Consider the following 18,227-nt stretch of genomic DNA (forward strand, 5'->3'; position numbering starts at 1 on the left):
GCTGAGAATATCGTACGGCAAGGCAGCTGTCCAGTGAAGTGCCAACACCGAAGAGGCTGGGGAAGAGCAAGCTTCCGAAGCAGACTTGGGCTCCTGTTGCCTATGGAATTGGAAGAATAATGAAATTAAAGATCAGCACCTGTTCCTGCATCTTGACCAAGTGCACACATGCAGGCTCCATCCTGTGCACAAGGGGCCTTCCTTTCTCCAGAGAAGTGACTGCCCTTTGCACAACCAGGCCCTCGCATCTCCCTGCAGCACAGAGCTTGGACTTTTGTCTCCCAGAGCTGATGTGTTCCCTGGTAAGCACGCTTACCTGTGCTTGTGAACACACATGCACCTATGCACCAACCCCCACAGACCTTTCGTCTTTGCAAAGGCACCCACCCTTCTGAGCAAGGCTTCACATTCCCATCTCCTTGGTTGGGGTCATTTGATGTGTGTGCCTGCACATGAGTGTTTTTGAATATGGATATAAATAGGATCAAAGAGTAATTTATGGTGGAAGAGACCTCTGGGATCTCTGGTCAGACCCCACTCAAAGAAGGGCTAACTACGTTAGATCACTGAGGGCCTTCTCCAGATGAGTTTTGACTATCTTCAAGGGGATCCTGCAGGCCTGGGGCCTCTCTTCTGGTCTGTCAGCACCCCTAAAAGGAAACAGCTTATCTAGTATCAGCCATAATTTCTGCTGTTCAGCCCAGAAATAGCTCAGGAGATTCATTCAGTGGCACTGGGGCTTGGGCCCATTTACTGTGGATTTTCACATGGCAGGTCTTTATTTCTGGAGATTTTGCACTGCTCAGACTGTTAATGTTAACGGTTGCCAAGGGAACTGGTGCAGCCGCTGTGTGCAGGCAGAGGGTCCTCCTGCTTGGCCACCTCTGCATCGCCATGGTACAGAGATGCCTTTCCTGGCCACTGCCATTACCCTTCCATGGGGGAGAAGAAGTTGGGGCACAGCTGCACTGAGGAGCTGCTGATGTCCCCAGATGACAGGTCCAGAGCAACGGCAGCCTGTTAACCTGCCAGCACACCTGTAAGAGGCCTTTGCAGCCTCTGCAGACCCACTGTGTCACTAGCTCAGACACTCGCTGCCCTTGCTCTGCCTTTCCCCAGTTTGCTGGGGTCCATGGGGCTCCAGCTTGTGCATGGAGAAGCACCTGAGCGTGCTTGCTGGACCAATGAGCACAGGGAAAGGTGAGTGTTGGGTGTCTTCTCCAACCAGCCTAGCAAAATGATCGAAGCCAGCTGAGGGTGGCAGTGCTCCCAGCTTTTCCCTCTGCAACTTTCTTGCACTTGCTCATAGTAACTTGGTGACCCATCTCACCTACATCTTATCCCTGCTTTTTGTAGGCCTGCTAAGCACTTTCCATCTTGCTGGAAGTGACTCTTGTCACAAGGGCATCCTTGGGCAAGTCTCTGTCTCTGCTGAAGTAAAATTCTGCAGCTGATGCAGGACTGTAGGTTTGACTACCCAGCCATGCCTGGATCCTCAGGCCCATGGCTTTTCGGAGCCCAGAGTGATCTCTTGTGGTCTTGATGAACTTGCTGGAGCAGTTTTTTGGGTTTTCAGTTCTGTCAGCCCTTTCTTGCAGCAGTGGGGAGGAGCAGGAGGAAGTTTGGAGTCAAATACTACTCTTCTCTGCCCTGCTACAAAGCCCCCTGGAAAACAGAAGAGTACTTGTCTGAATGTGGCCCAGGATTTTTCTTCCTCTTGCCTCTTGAGGAAACTTACCTAGCACCTCTAGAAAAGGATTTGAGAAAGTTGGCACTTTCCTCTTCTCACCTAAAAAAGCTCTTTTGACTTTCAGTGATACTAATCACAAGAGAGAGATCAGGGCAACAGATCATGCAGCGTTCTCCTTAATGCAGTGCCCTGCTGTGCACTGAAACATCAAGCAAGGAGCCCCATGAGGACAGACTGACTGATCGTGGAGCCATGAGGGACTGCACTCAAGTGTGCCTGCCACACAGTTACGTACCTGATTTTAAAGATTTTTTCCCAGCCCAAATGATTCTTTGGTTCTACAATAGGAGCTGGAATTGCCAAGTTGGGTGGACCCCCCTGCTGGTTGTCTGGTGTTCTTGCACGGCAATGGTGCTGTCACTTCCCTAGAGATACCAGAGTGATCCAAGGCTTTCTGAGTCATGGTGTTAAGTTGCTTGTCTTCCTCCAGAGCAGAACTGGCTACAGTGGGGACAGGGGTGTCTGACTGCATTACAGGAGAAGGAACATGGTGCAGCGGAGAATCCAAGAAGCAAAGCAGTAGTCCATGTGTGTTGTGGCCCTCGTGCTGCTCAGATACCTGCTTATTGATTCCTGAGTTCACTCAGCTTCAGTGGGGAATGGGGGATAACTTCCCTGCTCTGCCTGATTTGCCCACTGTGCTGGGGATAGGGAAAATGCCTCCCAAAGAAACTTATGAGAGGAGTTATGAGCTTATGAGTCCTCTTCTTGGTGGCGCAAAGCAGTTGGGTGAGGTCCTTCAGCAATCTTCCTTGCTTGTGCAAAAAGTCACAGCCCTAGCCATGCAGGCAGGAGCTGTGTGGTTTGTACTCTGGGCTTCACATCTTGCTTCTGCCACAGACTTTCGGCACAATCTTTATCACTACATGCTTCGATTCCTCCACCTGGAACACAATACTCATGATTATCCTTGTTTCCTTCATAATGGGATTGAATGAGGTGAATTCATAAGCAGCCTTTAGAGCTGTGCCAGAACAGTGTTTGGTACTAATGTTGCCTGTGTTCCTGTGTGAGACAAGTCCTCTTTCTCAGAGAAGGATGGTTTTCCTGGATAGAACTGAGGTACACTGAGATGTCAGTGGAAAGATGCAAGTAGGATACTCAAGCACTGAGACTGGCACCAATGCATTCCTGCTTGCATTCCTGATCAGAAACAGAATCCAAATGAGCAAATTAGCATTTATATTTATGTGCTCTGCCCAGCTAGACGTGGTTATGATCCTTCAGGCAGGGCATTTTTAACTGGCCAGAAGAGGACCAGCCCACAATTTGCAAAGCGTAAGAGCCCAGGACCTAATTCTGCCAATGGCCTTGGATGCCTTTTGGTTCCTGACATCCCAGAGGAAAAGACCTGCATTGTGTGTTTCATGGTCTTTGCTTCTGACCCTCTTAACACTATGCATTGCACCTAAGGGGCTATTTTACATCACTTACTCATAATTAATAGAGAGGCTTGCCCTGCTGTCCCAGAGGGCTTTTTCCTTCTATCCAGCTTTTGCAGTTTGAAAGCTGAGGAAGCGATATCTGGGAGCCACTGTTCCTCCTTGAAGAACAGGGCTCCCAGATTGTTGAGATGACTGACAGCTCATGCTGGGCATTGATGTAAATACAGGGAGCTAGTTCACCTCCAGAAGTCTTTTTTTGGGGTGTGGTGAGAGAAATCATTCATTTTGACCTTGGTGAAACAAATAGCAAAGCGTCCTCTGACTTTAGGAGGGCCAGGATTTTTCCTTAGATCTTTGATCCCAAGAGTGCTACAGAGGTGGGGAGCATTTCCTCAAAAGCAGGGAGGAAGCCCAAACAGAGCATTGTTCCCCACTTCTCTATGCTGAGCAGATACTGGGAATGGGGTAGGACGTAATTCAGACACTTCCCAGCAAGGCCTGTCACCCTTGCATCTTCCCTAGAAATCTCTAGGCTCCTCTGGGCTGCAGTGACTCCCTTACCATGGGTGTCTCTTCACTGCTCCCTGAGGGCTATGCAGGACGTGTAGCTGCTGTGCTTTGTAGCACGTAAGGCTCCAGAGGTCAGGATGGCTTTGTGCCTCTATCCAGCTGGCCAGTTGCTTCCCACCAAGAAAGTAGTTCCCAAGAAAGCAAGCCAACAAAGTCTGGGGGCTTGCGAGAGAGAGAGCAATGCAGGCAGAGAATCATTGTCTCTGAGAGCTGTGAGGTGTGCAGAGTGAGGGACAGCTGTGTTCGGAAAGGGAAGGTGTGTATCCGGCCAGAAGGGCAAATGTGAGGGAGAATCTGGAGAGGGACAATGGGAGCTTTGCCCCCTCCCATGTGCTGCCCATCTGGTGTCCACTGCTGCATGTGGCTCCAGAAGATTTCTTGAGTCCAGTGGGTCGTGGAGCAGACAGCTCTTAGACTATCGCTAGCAGCGGGTAAGGAGGAGCGTGAAGTGTGAGCGTGAAGGGCTTGGGGTGGGGGACATTTGGCCTGTGGTGTCCTGACAGCATGTGCTAAATATTAACGTGATATTCTTAGGAAATGAAGACTAATAATGCTCAGCTGCATGATTTAACAAGTAAAATAAAGCTCAGGTAGCAAGGCAGGTGCAGGCTCATAAATCATTTGCTCAAGTTCTCCATGCCACATGTTTGCTTGCTTATGTTTGTGTTCTTGTGTGGTAAAGGCATGTGTGTCAGTGCATGTCCATCTGCTCTGCACTTGGAATTATGGCAGGCACATCCTGACTGCTGGATTCTGGCTTCAGTTGGACATGTACAAATATGGCTTTCTTACTCAGATGTGTTCTCTGATCACTGTGCAGCCTCAGGTGATAACTGGAGGCCAGAAGAATTTGTATTTCCAGAGTTTGCTGTGTAAGCCCAGAACCCCCTTGCTATCCTGTTACTCGCTTTCTCCCTCAAATGGAAGAGGTAAAGTTTGACCATCCTTTCTGTGCATTCCTCTAGGGGACAGAGCTCTTTGTCTGAGACCTGTATACGAAGTTTAGGACCCCACAGGGATGCATCTCAAGGTCTTCAGACCTGTGTGGTTGAGTTTAAGCAGCTGTGGGCTCCCTCTGCTTGAGATGCCTTTGATATTTTGTTCATCTTTGATGGCAACAGGCGACTTAGAAGGATTAAAGTGGTGGTGTCCTGTTTGTGGAAGTGTCTGGGTGTCCACTTCTCTGCAAGGAGGACCATGCTGCCTCTGTCTCACTTGGGAGACCTGCTGTTTCTGGAAGAAGCAGGCAGAGAATCCTGCTGCTCTTCTCCAAGCCTCAGCATTTGGAAAATTTCTTGTATCTTGTTTTATTCTCTTTACCCATATCTTCCAGAACAGATGAAGATCAGCCCCGAGACCCAACCTCATGTTGGTGGGGGTCCCTCAAAGTCATTGGAGCTGGCAAGGCCTCTGGAAATGGGCAGCCCTTGACTGAGAGCTTGGTTTGACATGGGCAGAGGGAGAGTCTTCCTGTGCCTGCCTAAGGTGCTGTGTCAGGTAGGCAAGAGAGGAGCTGTGGCCAGAGATGTGGGGTGCAGGGCAGCACACATGCTTGATCTTGCCCTGGGCAGCCCTTCTTCCTCTTGTGCCAAATGCTGCTTCCAGACTTGCACTGGTACTGACCCACATCACTGTGCTGATGTGGGCAGCTCTGCTGCCACTGCATGGTGTTTTGGCCCTACTGTGAGTGTGTCACTCCACTGTGGGTCTGTGGCCCTGTGGGGTGCACTCACAGGTTCAGTGGGGCCAGCTGGGGCTCACCACCTTGGGGGTTGGCCCTGGGGTGAAGTCCCTGAGATGGGGGGAAGGATAGGGATGGACAGATGGGTTGAGGGGGCCCCCTCCCCAGAGATCATATCAAAATGTCTCTATTGTGCAAAGCAGAGGGAATGCCCCCAAGAGCTGATTTCCATGGCAACCGCAAATGTCAGGTTCCATGTGGTGAAAAACCGTTTCCATGACAACACCTCCTTTATCCTAGGTGCTGGGAGCTGGAGTGACAGCCCTGTTGGGGGAGGGGACAGGGAGATAGCCTCAGGTGCTTAACCTCCCCCTCACCTCCCCCCCCCCCCCCCCATCCTTCTAGACTCCTTGCCCTCAGCCCCAGCATCCCTGGGTGGGTGGTGCTGGAGGGGGGTGATGTGTGTGCCCACTAGCTCTTGGCTTCTACAGCAGCCCTTCTGCCCCTCCTACCCCCAAATGGCTTTGCTCCTTGTAGAAGCTGAGATCTGAGTCTGTCCCTCTGTCTCCCTCTCCATCAGTTTAGTTTAGTTCTGGTTTTGCATCCTGGGTAGAAACAAAACTATTTCTCAGTGCTGTGGGAGCAGTGGGGAGTGACATGGCCAGCTGCCCCTCTTGGCTATGCACCGAGCACACATCTGGGCTGCCTACCCTCTCCTACTCAACCTGCTCCCAGAGCACTGCCAGCCTCAGTTCACGCAGGCATATTGCCAGGGACCCTGAGCAGTGATAGGAGCCTCTGCCTCTCAGCAAGGAAATTGGAGGCTTTGTGGAACAATCTCTGACTGCATACTTCTGAATCCCTGTCCCACATCCCACTCAGCTCATGAAAGAGATGCCAGGTCCTTGTCAGCTCTTGGGGGGAGCAGCAGCCTGGAGGCTGGTGAGTGCCAGTGCTGCAAGTGCTGGGGCCAAATGGCAGTGCAGCAGGGTATTGGGAGCTCTGCAAATCCTTGTAGCTGATGAAGAGTGGGAAAAGGGACCTGCAGCCTCTCCCTCTTCCCTAAATGATGCAGCACCTCCTGGGAGATGAAGTTGGCACTGCTGCCTATCAAGGTGTAGCATGGCAGCAGCTTGGCCTCTCTGTTCTGTGAACTGCAAACTTATTTCACTCATTTCCTCCAGCTGTTGTAAATGTGGGCTCTACCTCCGTTTTCTGGCCAGTCTGGCTCAGCCACCACTCAGAGACAAACAGCCTTCCACATATTGCATGCTGGCTTCTAAACACATTTCAGGTGGTGACTTTTATGGTTTGATTTCATTTTATGTTTTGTTGCTGTTTTTTCTGGGGGTGTTTCCTAAGAGAGGGGACAGACTATGCCTGGACCTGCAGCTTTTGTGCAGGCCTCACCTGCGATATTCTGATTGGTTTTTATTATGAATGTCACTGATTCCGGTCACTGTCAGCCTGTCTGAATGATGCTGAGAGACATGGAGTGAGATGTGCTGTGAATGTGGAAATTTGCCCTGTGCACCATTCTTCGGAGGAGATTCTGGCACAGTTGGATCTTGCTAGCTGGGGAGGAGGCTACAGCTTGTCAGTCGCCTCTCTGGGCAGCACAGGACATGCAGACCTGCCAGCAGATGAGAGTTTTGCCCTACTTTGCAAATCAGACAGTTGAAGCTATTGGTTCCTTAATGCAGCTACTTCTGTCTTACCTGGAGACTCCTCATATCACATGAGCTAAGCTACCCTTCAGGCTTGTTGTTTGTGGTTGGATTATTGTTGATGACACTAATGGCTGCAAGAGAGGTAAAAAGCTCTTCTCCACACCCAAGTGTGAGGAGTTTTGCCACTTTTAACCTGAGCATTGTCCCTGAGGGCCAGAGATGTTGCTTGAGAGCATCACTGCCCTTCTCAACAGCCGTTCTGGTGCACAGAGCTCTATCTGCATGAGGGCTGGGGAAGGGGAAACATGACATGCCTGCTTGCTGTACTGCTTCTAGCCAAGGTCAGAGGCAGTCTTTCTTCTTTTCTGCAAGGAGAGTAAGTGGCTCAATTAGGTGAGCTGGCCATGCCTGCACTGAGTCAGGGTAGACATAGGAAGAGCTTCCAGGCATAGTCTCACCTTAGGCCTTTCTTTGCCACTTGCCGCATCTTAGGAAGCAGAGGTTTATGAATGGTGAGTGTTTCTAGGAGAGCTGTTGTCTCAGGCAAGCAGCTGAGCAGGGAAAAGTGCCAGGTTTCTTTTTGAAAAGTAGTTCTTTCTCCAAGAGGATGTACTGATTGCCATCACAATGTCTTGGTTCCCTTCTGTCACGCTCCTACTCTGCACAGCAGGCAGAAAGGGCACCCTGTTGCCACTGCCATCAGCACCGTGTGCTGGGCAGATGGGCCAAGCTCTAACCCTTTGCATTTCTCTTTCATTGCAGATGGCGCGCCCAATTCAAGTGAAACCCGCAGACAGCGAGAGCCGTGGAGGTAGTTGTCATCTCTCCTTGTTTCTCCTTTGGTGGCTTTGTGCTTGTGAGAGGGACCAGGAAAAGAGAGAGAGTCCTGACCCTGCCTTCCTCTACCTGCACTCTGTACGAGGAGATGTTTGTATGTGGCAGAGATCTGGGGGGGGAGGGGGGCAGGAGGAGAGCCTAGGGATAAGCTTCAACTTGACACAGCACGCAGCTGACAGCACCCCAAATCCTAAGGGTGATAATGTGGCTGCCTACTCCACTCTCTTTCCCAGCTCTTTGAGGGTACTATTAGCCTGACAGTGCCTGTCCCAGGAGGTTACTGAAGCAGACCTGCACTTCGGTGTATGGCACGGAGGCTCCTGGAGGGTGTAAGCTGTTGGGAAGAGGTTTCTTCATTTGTACACCTGATCAACCCAATAAAAGCCAGATCCTTGCAGCAGCACTGGCTTTTCAACATGTTCAGCTCACTGCTCCACAGCTGATTCTCCTGTCTGCAGCTCACTCCTCTGCCTCCCCCATTGCTGCTGAACTGTCTCAGCCTCCCACTCTCGGTCCTGCAGCAGCCCCCATCACATTGTCAGGGCTGCAGTGCCATTGCAGAAAAGATCACATGATGGAGAAATAATTCTGAAGGGAAAGGATCCTGAAATGGAGGTGCTGTCAGCCTGCAGGGGACCAGCTTGGTCAGAGCAGCATACAATGAGTTCAGAGCTGGAAGACTGGGAAAGAGAGAATCTGTTAATTTAATGGGAAGCTCTCAGCAGCTCAAATGCCTTCTCCAGGTGGAGAGGGTTCACAACTCCAGCCCTTTCCTAATCCATTAATTCATTTCTCTGCTCTTCCTTGTCTTACTGATATATTTCTTTTCCTTTTCTCTCCATTTCTACGTCTGCCTCTCCATGCCTTGTGCTGTTGGTGCTGCCCCTGAAAGCAGTTTAGTAGAGGCAAGGGGAGGATTTGTGTGGTGCTTTTTGTGTTGTGGGGCAGCATGTCCTGCATGCGGTGTTTAGATTTGGAAGGCTTTTGTTTTAAATTTCCAAACAGTTTGTAGTGACTTTCAATTATTGCACTGTCAGGAACATGAGATATATTTTATAATATTTTATATGAATGTGTATATTTACGGTTGTGTGATCCTCCTTTTAAAAAAATTGTTTAGGTCAGATAGATCATTTTTCCAAATAGAATATGTAACTTTTGGTTATTTACTCAAGGGATAACTTTTACTGAAGTCTGGGCAAATTTATTCTCTTGGCCTATATTGACAATCCCAGGAATGCTACGTATAGTCATGCTCCTTTCGGAAAGGACTGTGACTTAAGCCTCCAAAGAAAATAGCTTTCCTAAACCACATAGGACTAGATTCATCTCACCTTATTTCAGCCCCTGGTTCAGGGTTGAGTTTAAGGTCCTTATCGGTGCTATAGACACTATAAAGAGACCATTCCTTCAGGGTGTTTCACTGTTGAAAATGATGTTAGGAGTGGATGAAGTATTCTTTAGAGATGCCTGCAGTGGGTGTAGAGGGGGCTGACTACTCACTGACACCTCACATTGCCTCTAGATTCAACTAGTAGGTGGTCAGTCCATCCCCTACCACATTTATTTTAAAAATTTGCAACCCAGATTTCTAACTAATTCAGAAATTCTGTTATTACATCTGAGGTTACTCCTAATGAGTCTTTAAAAAAAAAAAAAGCATAGGAGACTAGAAAAGCCTTTGCCAGTCATCCTGGTGCCAACATCTCCGAGCCAGTAGCAGTGTCAGACATGGCTGCAGAGCAGCCCTCCCAGCCCAGAGAGACACATAGCAGGCCCTGTCTCCCAGCCCAGAGAGACAGACAGCAGGACCTGCTGCAGGGCCTTGTGTGCCTCCTTGACACACACCTTCCCAGGCAGGTGCACACATTCGCCTTTTCCACCCTGCGTTATGTCCTGACACAACAGCAGTAAAACCAGACCAAACAGACAATCCATGCTGTGAAATGACCAACCGCTGCAGCTTTGTTTTCTTAAGTTTGTGTCTTTGGTGAGTGCAAGTCTGGCACCTCTGGTGTCTACTGCTAGGCTGAGGTCATTTCTGCAGTGTGTCTTTTGCTGATGGGCTGCTACTGGCATCTCTTCTGTACACAGCCACCTAGTATTAAGTGTTGGGACATAACATCTCTGATGCCTCAGTTTCTCTGTCAAATAGAGCTGAAACAGTCCAACAGGTTAAAAAACAGGATGTTGATTTGGAAGCAAGCTTTTGGTCAAGGCACTGGACTCTGAAATCTCTAAGCTTATGGAAAGTGCTGCATTTTCTAATGATTGCAAATGTCAGAACATCAACTCTGCTTCTGGTGGACAAGGATGTTGAGAGCAGCAGCCTTTGGAGTCTGAACACCTGTCTCTCTGCAGACTGGGTACCTCACTTATTCATTGCAGAGCTGAAAAACAAACAGCTCCCACAGGATCCATGACAAACTGGTTTTTTTCCTGAGGCAGAAGCAGCATCAAGACAGCACCCTATGTTTGTCTGAATCAGGTTGCTCTTTTGAAATGTTTCTGTCATGATGCTCCACTTGTCAGAGAAGTGGATAAGCAACTTGGCAGATATGGGAAGAGCCATTCCCTGTAGCAACAGCCCCACACTGGCAGGAGGTAAAAGAAAGATTTGGGGCAGGACAGAACTGCTTGGACTAGGAATTTGTCAAGGGAATAGGTGCATGGATCAGTGAAGCTCTGCTCTGCATTATCCTTTAAGGGAACATCTTTTATACTCTCCAGGGACTGACGTTTCTCAAATGAAGCACCCTCAATTAAGTACATGAAGTTAGAGCACCAGAATTTGTCTTCTGGTCTAAGAGATGCTAAGTTTTATGCCAAAGGGATAGTTTTGGCCAAGCCTTGCAGAGGCTGTGTAGGAGTATCTGAATGCTCAGTGTTACTGTACACTGCAGAAGTAATTCACTAGTAAAAAGTTCCTGCCTGTATTAGTTCAGAGTGGGACTTGTGATTCTGGGGCAGGCATTGTCAGCTTTTTCCTTCTTTCCCTTATGCCTGTGGTGTGAGCATGGGAGTGCCAGGAGGAGATGGAGTGAGGGGGTAGAGGAGCTTGTCTGCTTCTTGTGAGACCTGGAGCACTCTGCTGCAGTGATGTGATATGACAGCCAGCCCAAGCCCATTAGTACTGCCTAGAGACAAGGAAGCTCTCTGCATATCCAAGGAGATTTGCTGCATTCCCAATGGCTTTAGTGGGCTTCCCCTCTCTCCCTGATCCTTGCTGTTGGCCAGATGACCTGAATCCACTGGGCTTAGAGGAGTGGTGTCCAGTGCTTGTGTGCTCTATCCTCTTTCTCTCTCTCTCAGACTTTATGGCCTCAACTCCTTGCTTGTTCCCGTAGTTACCTTCATCAGCACTGTGCTCTGTGATGGCCCACCTCCTGCTGTCTGGGTGGCTGACTGTGCCCAGAGCATGTTTCCATGGGAACTCAACAGTCAGAGATCAGAATCAATTCTTCTGGTTGCTGGACAGCATGGGAAATTGCCAATCAGAGGGTGAAAACCAAGAGCTGTAGGGAAAGTGAAGGAAAAACAGCAGGAGGAGTGCATGCTGTTCTGAGTAGGTGAGATGAGATCTTCCAGTGCTGCAGAAATCCCTGCTGGGGAGCTGAAGGAGCCGATGACCTGCAACAGTGCCTTGAGAATGCCAGCTGGTTTGAGATCGACCGCTTTGGGCGTGATGATAGCAGAGCTCAGGTGAAAGGGCTGGGAAGGGATGAGGCAGCCTGGTTATTGGTGGGGGAGCAGTTCTATTTGGAAGCTCACAGAAGCTAGAGGGCACCGGATCATGGCTTGGGCTCCAAGATGTGAAGAGGTAGAGGTCAGCAACAGAAGAGCCCTTGCACAGGTTCCGCAGCTGCTGCAAAGACGCATCTGAGGGGAACAGACTGGACCTTTTTCCTATGTGCAGTCTTCGGAATTGGGCTGTAAGAAACATGATTCACTGTGAAGAAATCTTTCTCTTATGTTGTCAGTGACTTCAGTCCCTTCTAATATTGCTGTTGTGAGCATTCGGAAAAGATTCTGAACCCATAGGTGTGTGTATTTAGATTTGCCTTTATAGCTTGAGTCCCTAAGGTATCGTGGTTTTAAGCTGTTCTGCATCACCAGGAAGACTAGCATTTTTTTTCTTCCTAATTCAGAAAGGAAAGCTGAAATTCCCACATAAACACAGGACTTCTAAAAGGTTCTGTTAGTGAGCTGTGTCAAACAACAGAAGACCCGCAGTAAAACTGCAAGAATGGAGACTAGCATTCACTGTTTCAATGGACTTTTCCCAAAGTGCAGGGTATAGAAAAAGGCTTTTGATTCAGAAGAAATGGTATGAGGAAGAAACCACAAGAATTATCCAGGAAATTTCAGGGCTCTCTGGAGGAGAAAATAATGAGTAATTTGTGATTTGATGTTGATTTGATTGCAAGTTGACAAGGTCCCTTTTTGGTCAGTACCTTCATTGCAAAGGAGTGGCCTTTTGCATCCATTAGACTGTTGTTTGGTGAAGACTTAAGCTTTGGGTGGCTACGGTAACCATCAGGTCTTTACACTGAACTGGTCTTCAGCCAAAACTGGAACCACTTACCCGACTCTCCCCTGGCTACCCACTGTTCTTTCACAAGAATCTCACACAAAATCAGACCCAGAAGCAAAAGGCCAATGTTGCAAAAGTAGCATTATGTCCATGTAGCTGTGTGTTCCCCCACCTAGAGTTTCCCCCTTGCCACTCTGACCAAGACAGCCAAACAGTCTGAGGTCCCTGAAGGGAAAGGCAAGACCATCAAGTGCATTTCTGGATATTAAATCTTAGCCCAGTTATTTGCTTGCAGGTTCAAAGAATAGAGTTATTTTACAGCACCTGAAGTCAGTACAAGTATTTCCTAGTGAATTTCTCCCCTTTGTTGATGTGTTTCTTTTAAGGAGCTTCCATTGTGTTTGCAATCCAAAGGCAGCAGCATGGTGCACATATCTGAAATAAGGCCTAGCTGCAGCTGCCACATAGATTCAGGACAGAGGAAGGGGGAACACTACAGAGCTCCTGTGTCCTCTGCCATAGCCAAACTGGGTTCACATATGGCCCCAGGTGATGTCAGTCAGAGCACAGAGCTACTGCTCCTTTAGTTTTCATGCTCTTCTTCACAGTAAATATGTTCCTCTCCAGTCCCTTTTTTTTTCCCCCCTCTGCTTCCAGTCAGATTTTTCACCTCCTCTGTGTGCTATTTTTTGGCTGGTTTAACCATCCGCACTTCTGAGCTAGCACCCACTTTATTACCTCCTGTGCCTTAGCTGGACGTTATTGGGCATTGCCAATTGGGATGGACCCGACCAGCTGAAATAATGTCTCCAAATGCAACCATTGCCATGCAGGTGCAGGGAGAAATGTAGAAAGAATTGCAAGGAAAATGAAAGGGGATGAAATTCCCACAGGTTTTGTTACCCAGGGAATCCTGAAAGTGAGAAAGCTGGGAAATTTGGCCTTTAGAAAATACACAAGGCCATATATTTCAGCCACTTCTAGTTATATAAATCAGGAGTATCTGTTCGGGACTGGGTTAAGAGCCTTGGATACAGCACTTCTAACACTTCATCTCTGGTGGACACAAGTGGCACCTGTGTTCACATGTCCACCTGGTGCTAGAGGAGAGCTGTGCCTGTGTGAGCCTGTGTTGGGACTCTCTGGGGTGGTGCCACAGGATGAAGTGACTCCCTGTGGTGTCTGCATGGGGGATGAGTGTGTCTGTCTGCACATCCCTCTTGCTTACTGAGGAATTTTGTTTCAGAAGGCACCTACTGGGGCTGAGTCTGTGTATAAGTGTGTTCCTAGGCATGCATAAGCCTCCGTGCTTGTCCGTTAATGCTGCATGTGTCCATCTGCTTTTCTGCCAGGGACCAATGGCACATGTAGGTCCTGCCTGCGTGTGCTTCCCAGTGCATCTGTACTTAGCAGCTTATTTACTTACCTGGGTAGGAACTGTCCTCTGACCAAAGGGGAGCAAGGAAGGGGCTAGGGCAAGCTTTGGTGGCAGTGTGAATGTGTAATGTGCCATCCATTCCTGCCATACATACACACCACCACCCCTGTAGCCTGTTCTGCTGCTGTAGCTCCAAGACCTGTTGTTTTTCAGGTCACTGCACTCTCAAACAGATAGCAGCTTCCTTGCTATTTACCCTGATGTGCATCACGTTGCATTGGTTTGTTTGCAGCCAGCCCCTCTGATCCTGTCACTAACAATAAGGAATCCTCTCGTACGGCTCCTCCGAAGCCATATCCCAACACATTCGCTCCTATGGGTCATGTCTCCCATGCATGTGGGGGAGAGTTAACTCAGTAGTTGACACAACTGTTTTCTTGCAAAAATGGAGATTGGGCTGGTATTTAGGCTGTTATTTTAATGTTGTGCTATTTTAATAGCTGTTCACATCAAATCTGTGGAGGATGTTGCCCCATCCAATGCTGTGTTTGTGCTTGACTGGATGGCACCAGGCAGTGTGATGAGCCCCTGAGGGTACTGATGGGGGAGCTCTGTACCTTTCTTGCCTCCACACTTATCCATCCCAAGAAAACCATAATCCTCACTTCTGTCTTCTGTGGAGGAACCCAGAAGGACTCTGAGCTCAAAGTTGTGGATGAGTTGGCCAGCCTTCCAGCTCCCTGCCGGTGTGACACGGGTACAAAATGCCATTGGAGAGGGGAGCAGGGACCATGGAGATGTTAGTTGGCCTTCACCAAACTGTCTGGTATTTGGGTGATCCTGCGGTGACACAGGTTGGGACCCAGGATGCCAGGGTTTATTCCAGGCCTTAGGAGACAGCTGGTTAGATTGGGGTGGGGAAGGACAAATGGAAACTAAGATGCTTGGTTACATGGCAGCTGAGGAAATGGTGATCCTGGAAAGAAGGAAAAGGAAACAGAAGTCAGAGGTCCTGGAATTTATTCCTTGCCTGGGTTGGTCTGCTCTATTTTCAAAGGTACCTCTTGGATTTCACATGCTGGTCAACAACAGTATAATTGCCCAGATAGTTTTTCTTATTAACGTTTGTGTTGGATTATTCAAAGGAAAAAGCTAATGAATAAAAGGAAATTATTAATCTTTTGTTTTCTGTTGGGGAAGGTAGGATAGGGGAAGCCACAGAAACCTTTGCACATGTAAGGAGCTTGGGTGGACCCTGCATACTCACCTCTGGAAGCATTTCAGCCAACAGCAAATCATTTCCATGCCAGGCATGTTTTTAACAGAAGGCTGTTTTGTGCTTAAGTGTCCCTGTCCTCCTGCTCTGGACTGACTGTAAGCCTCATAGAAGGTTGATGTTTCTGTGTTTGCCCCTAGGGGACAGGAAGCTCTTTGTGGGCATGTTAAATAAGCAGCAGTCTGAGGATGACGTGCTCCGGCTCTTTGAACCATTTGGGGTCATTGATGAATGTACGGTGCTCCGTGGACCTGATGGTAACAGCAAAGGTGTGAACCCCTCTGTGTGTCATGCCCTTTCTCCCTGCTCTGCAGGTAGCGCTCACCAACCTCACTGCTTGTGCCTCCTTTCCACTGGGGTACTTATTCCTCCACTGTATCTTTATGGGAACCCATATCACAGCCCAGCATAGGGAGCAGGGCACGAAGAATCATCTGCTGCCAGGAAAGACTGGGGAAGGTGGGCAGAGACTGAGGGAAAAGGAGGGGAAGCAGAGCACGATGAATAGCTGAGTGACCAGGATCACTAGTGAGCCTGTTCTGTCAGTCTGGGTCTGCAAGTTGAAATGTTTGTACCCACAATTAGGAGTCCACAGAGACTTTGGGGAAGAGGTAATCAGGGACAAGGGTGGAGATGGTGACATCATCTATAGAGTACATCACTGAAGTAATAATTTGAGACCCTTCCTCTTTTTTCCAGGATAGAGGACTTGGGATGAGTCATCCTTTTTGTTCCCTGCTTCCTTGGGGTGGCTTTCCTTTGCCTTGCCTGAGATACAGACACTGTCTCTTGCGTGATGGCACTTTCACAGCAGTCCTGTCACTGCAATCTCCTGTGCTCTTTCTGTCCCTTTCCAGGCTGTGCTTTTGTAAAGTTCTCATCTCACACAGAGGCTCAGGCAGCAATCCACGCACTCCATGGCAGCCAGACAATGCCCGTGAGTATAAGGCCAGGGTACCTACCCTCTTCCTAATCCTCGTCCCATTACCCTGTTGCAGGGACCTCCCCACACTCTCCAAAACCATGACAGGTTCAACTGCAGTTTCCAGTTGGTGTGGTTGGGAGGTGTGTGTGGGGATGTGTGTGTGCACATCCGTGCTCTAGTCTTAGTAACCATCCTGTCTCCTGGTCTGATGTTTGTAGCTATGTTCATCCAGACTGGTAGTGACAGCGCTTACATCTATAAAGGGTAAATAAAAGAGAGCCAAAACAAGGCCATGAATTTGTCTTGGAAACAGCTCCCTGGAGTAGTTAAAAACTGAGCAGGGTGGAAGCTAACAATTCAGCCACATGGGTGGTCAGGACTTCAGTGTCTGAGCACACTCCTCGACTTCTCTTATCTAGGCAGTAGAGGAGGCCACTGGGGTGGGCTGGGTGCTGGTGGGAATGCTTTGTGTGTTATGTGGGATTGTGTAGCCATAGCTGTGCCTTCTTGTGCGAGTGGAGCTGCAGTTGTGATCTCATCTCAAGCAATCTCTAACCTGAACTGGGGCACCTCATGGGAAGGACAGTGCATTGCCTGCAGCAGGGGTATTTCCAGCTGCCAGGAACTGCTTTGCCTATCGAACCAAGCTCATGATGGTGGAAAGATGGTGCTTGTGGCTGTCAATGACCTGAGTGTTCCTGGCCACACCATCACCTGGTGAATGTAGCCAGGGATGTGTGCACCCACTTATGCAGCTGTGCAGGGCTCAGGGTGTGAGGGGAAGGGCATGAGAGGGAAGGGTTGGATGGACGGACGGATGGGGAAGGGCACAGCCCAGGTTCCAGGCAGCTCCCGAGCACTTTCATGCCAATATTTGCTCTTCTGCTCCTCTTCCCACTCTGCTGCCTGTTCTGCCCCATCCTACCTTGCCTGACTGCTGACTCTCTGGCTGTCCCACACCTCTTCTCTCCTGCCTCCTGTCTGTCTCCTCTCTCTGTGCCTAGGGTGCCTCCTCCAGTCTAGTGGTGAAGTTTGCTGACACAGATAAGGAAAGGACCCTCCGTCGTATGCAGCAAATGGTGGGGCAGCTGGGGATATTCACTCCATCTCTCACCTTGCCGTTCAGCCCATACAGCGCCTATGCGCAGGCTGTGAGTATCCTGCGTGTGTGTGGGGGGAAAGGCTGCCCTCCTGACTGTGGGGCAGCAATGTACCTGGGAGACCACAAACTGGTCTCTTAACAATTGCATGGAAGTTTCCCAGCACCTTGGTACTTGCTCCTGGCTTCAGTTTCTCCAGTCAGCAGCCTTGTCTTGCACAGTCTTTGTGCGTTTCTCTCCTGGAATGGGTGGCAGGGGAGAGCTGGGACCTCCTCAAAATGAGCCTGGATTTCTCTGATGGTGGTGTAGGCTGGTGGAGGTGTATGGGAATAGGTCAAGCATGACCCAGTATCTTTCTGTCTTGTTTTGAGAACAGATCAGAGACATGATTCCTGGGCGATGTCTGCCAGACATATACCAACTTGTGAACTCTTCTTCTGGGTCAGTGGCACAAATGCGTGTCTCTCTCTCGTTTTGGAGCACCACGAGAGCCCTGGGCCCAGCTTCACAAGTTTATTTCTCTGCTGAAATTCTTAAGAGGGCCCTAATCCTCCCAATGCTGTCCTTGGCTGCCAGCGTTTTCTCACTTGGCTAGTGTGACTGTGGGGTTTGCAAGATGCTGGAGAGAGAGCAGTGGGTAGCAGAGGACTAGAGGTGTTTCAACAGTCTGGCTGTGCTTTGGATCTTAGTGAGAGAACCTCATTGCTTTGGAGCCACTGTGGCAATTACCACTGATGTTTGTGGTAGGTCCCAAACTCAACAAGTCCCATATCAGCTGCATTGGAGCATCATTTGAGTGTTCTTGGTGACTGTCATTTTCAGGTCTCTACTGCCAAGTATAAAGCCCATGGAAGGAGGCTCAGAAATTGCCCAAGGCATGAGAGATTCTTGTGTTGATAAAGAACTCTGAAGTACGTACTGTTACTGAAAGTAATTTTGCAGCAGGGAGAGAGTGCAAATAAACCTGTTCTTCTCATATATGTGGACACCTCTTTCTCCTCTGGCTTCAGCAGCTACTTGATGTGCCTTCCTTTCATTTACATGGCAGAGAAGGAACTGTTTCTCAGTTGTTGGCCTTTTCCTTCCAAAAATTCCCCAGAAACTGCCAAATGCCTTCTAAG

General features: G+C 49.1%; 1 protein-coding gene across 8 annotated transcripts in view; it reads left to right on the forward strand.

Annotated features, from left to right (window-relative positions):
- The window catches only part of CELF5 (CUGBP Elav-like family member 5), a 38,530-nt gene that overhangs the window by 10,366 nt on the left and 9,937 nt on the right, over nt 1-18,227 (forward strand). For 5 of the 8 annotated variants that reach the window (XR_010425347.1, XM_064637162.1, XM_064637164.1 and 2 more), the window contains exons 3-6: nt 7,819-7,870; nt 15,222-15,350; nt 15,939-16,018; nt 17,011-17,157. Coding sequence is in view for 7 of the 8 variants with exons in the window: in XM_064637162.1 (XP_064493232.1) it covers nt 7,819-7,870; nt 15,222-15,350; nt 15,939-16,018; nt 17,011-17,157 (408 nt within the window). In the remaining variant the exon portion in view is untranslated. Of the gene's footprint in view, nt 1-581; nt 5,203-7,818; nt 7,871-15,221; nt 15,351-15,938; nt 16,019-17,010; nt 17,158-18,227 lie in introns of those variants that run through there. The other 3 variants (XM_064637165.1, XM_064637161.1, XM_064637163.1) reach the window with 3 other exon arrangements.

Source organism: Pseudopipra pipra, chromosome 27, assembly GCF_036250125.1.
Source record: "Pseudopipra pipra isolate bDixPip1 chromosome 27, bDixPip1.hap1, whole genome shotgun sequence".
In the NCBI taxonomy this organism is placed as follows: Eukaryota; Metazoa; Chordata; class Aves; order Passeriformes; family Pipridae; genus Pseudopipra; species Pseudopipra pipra.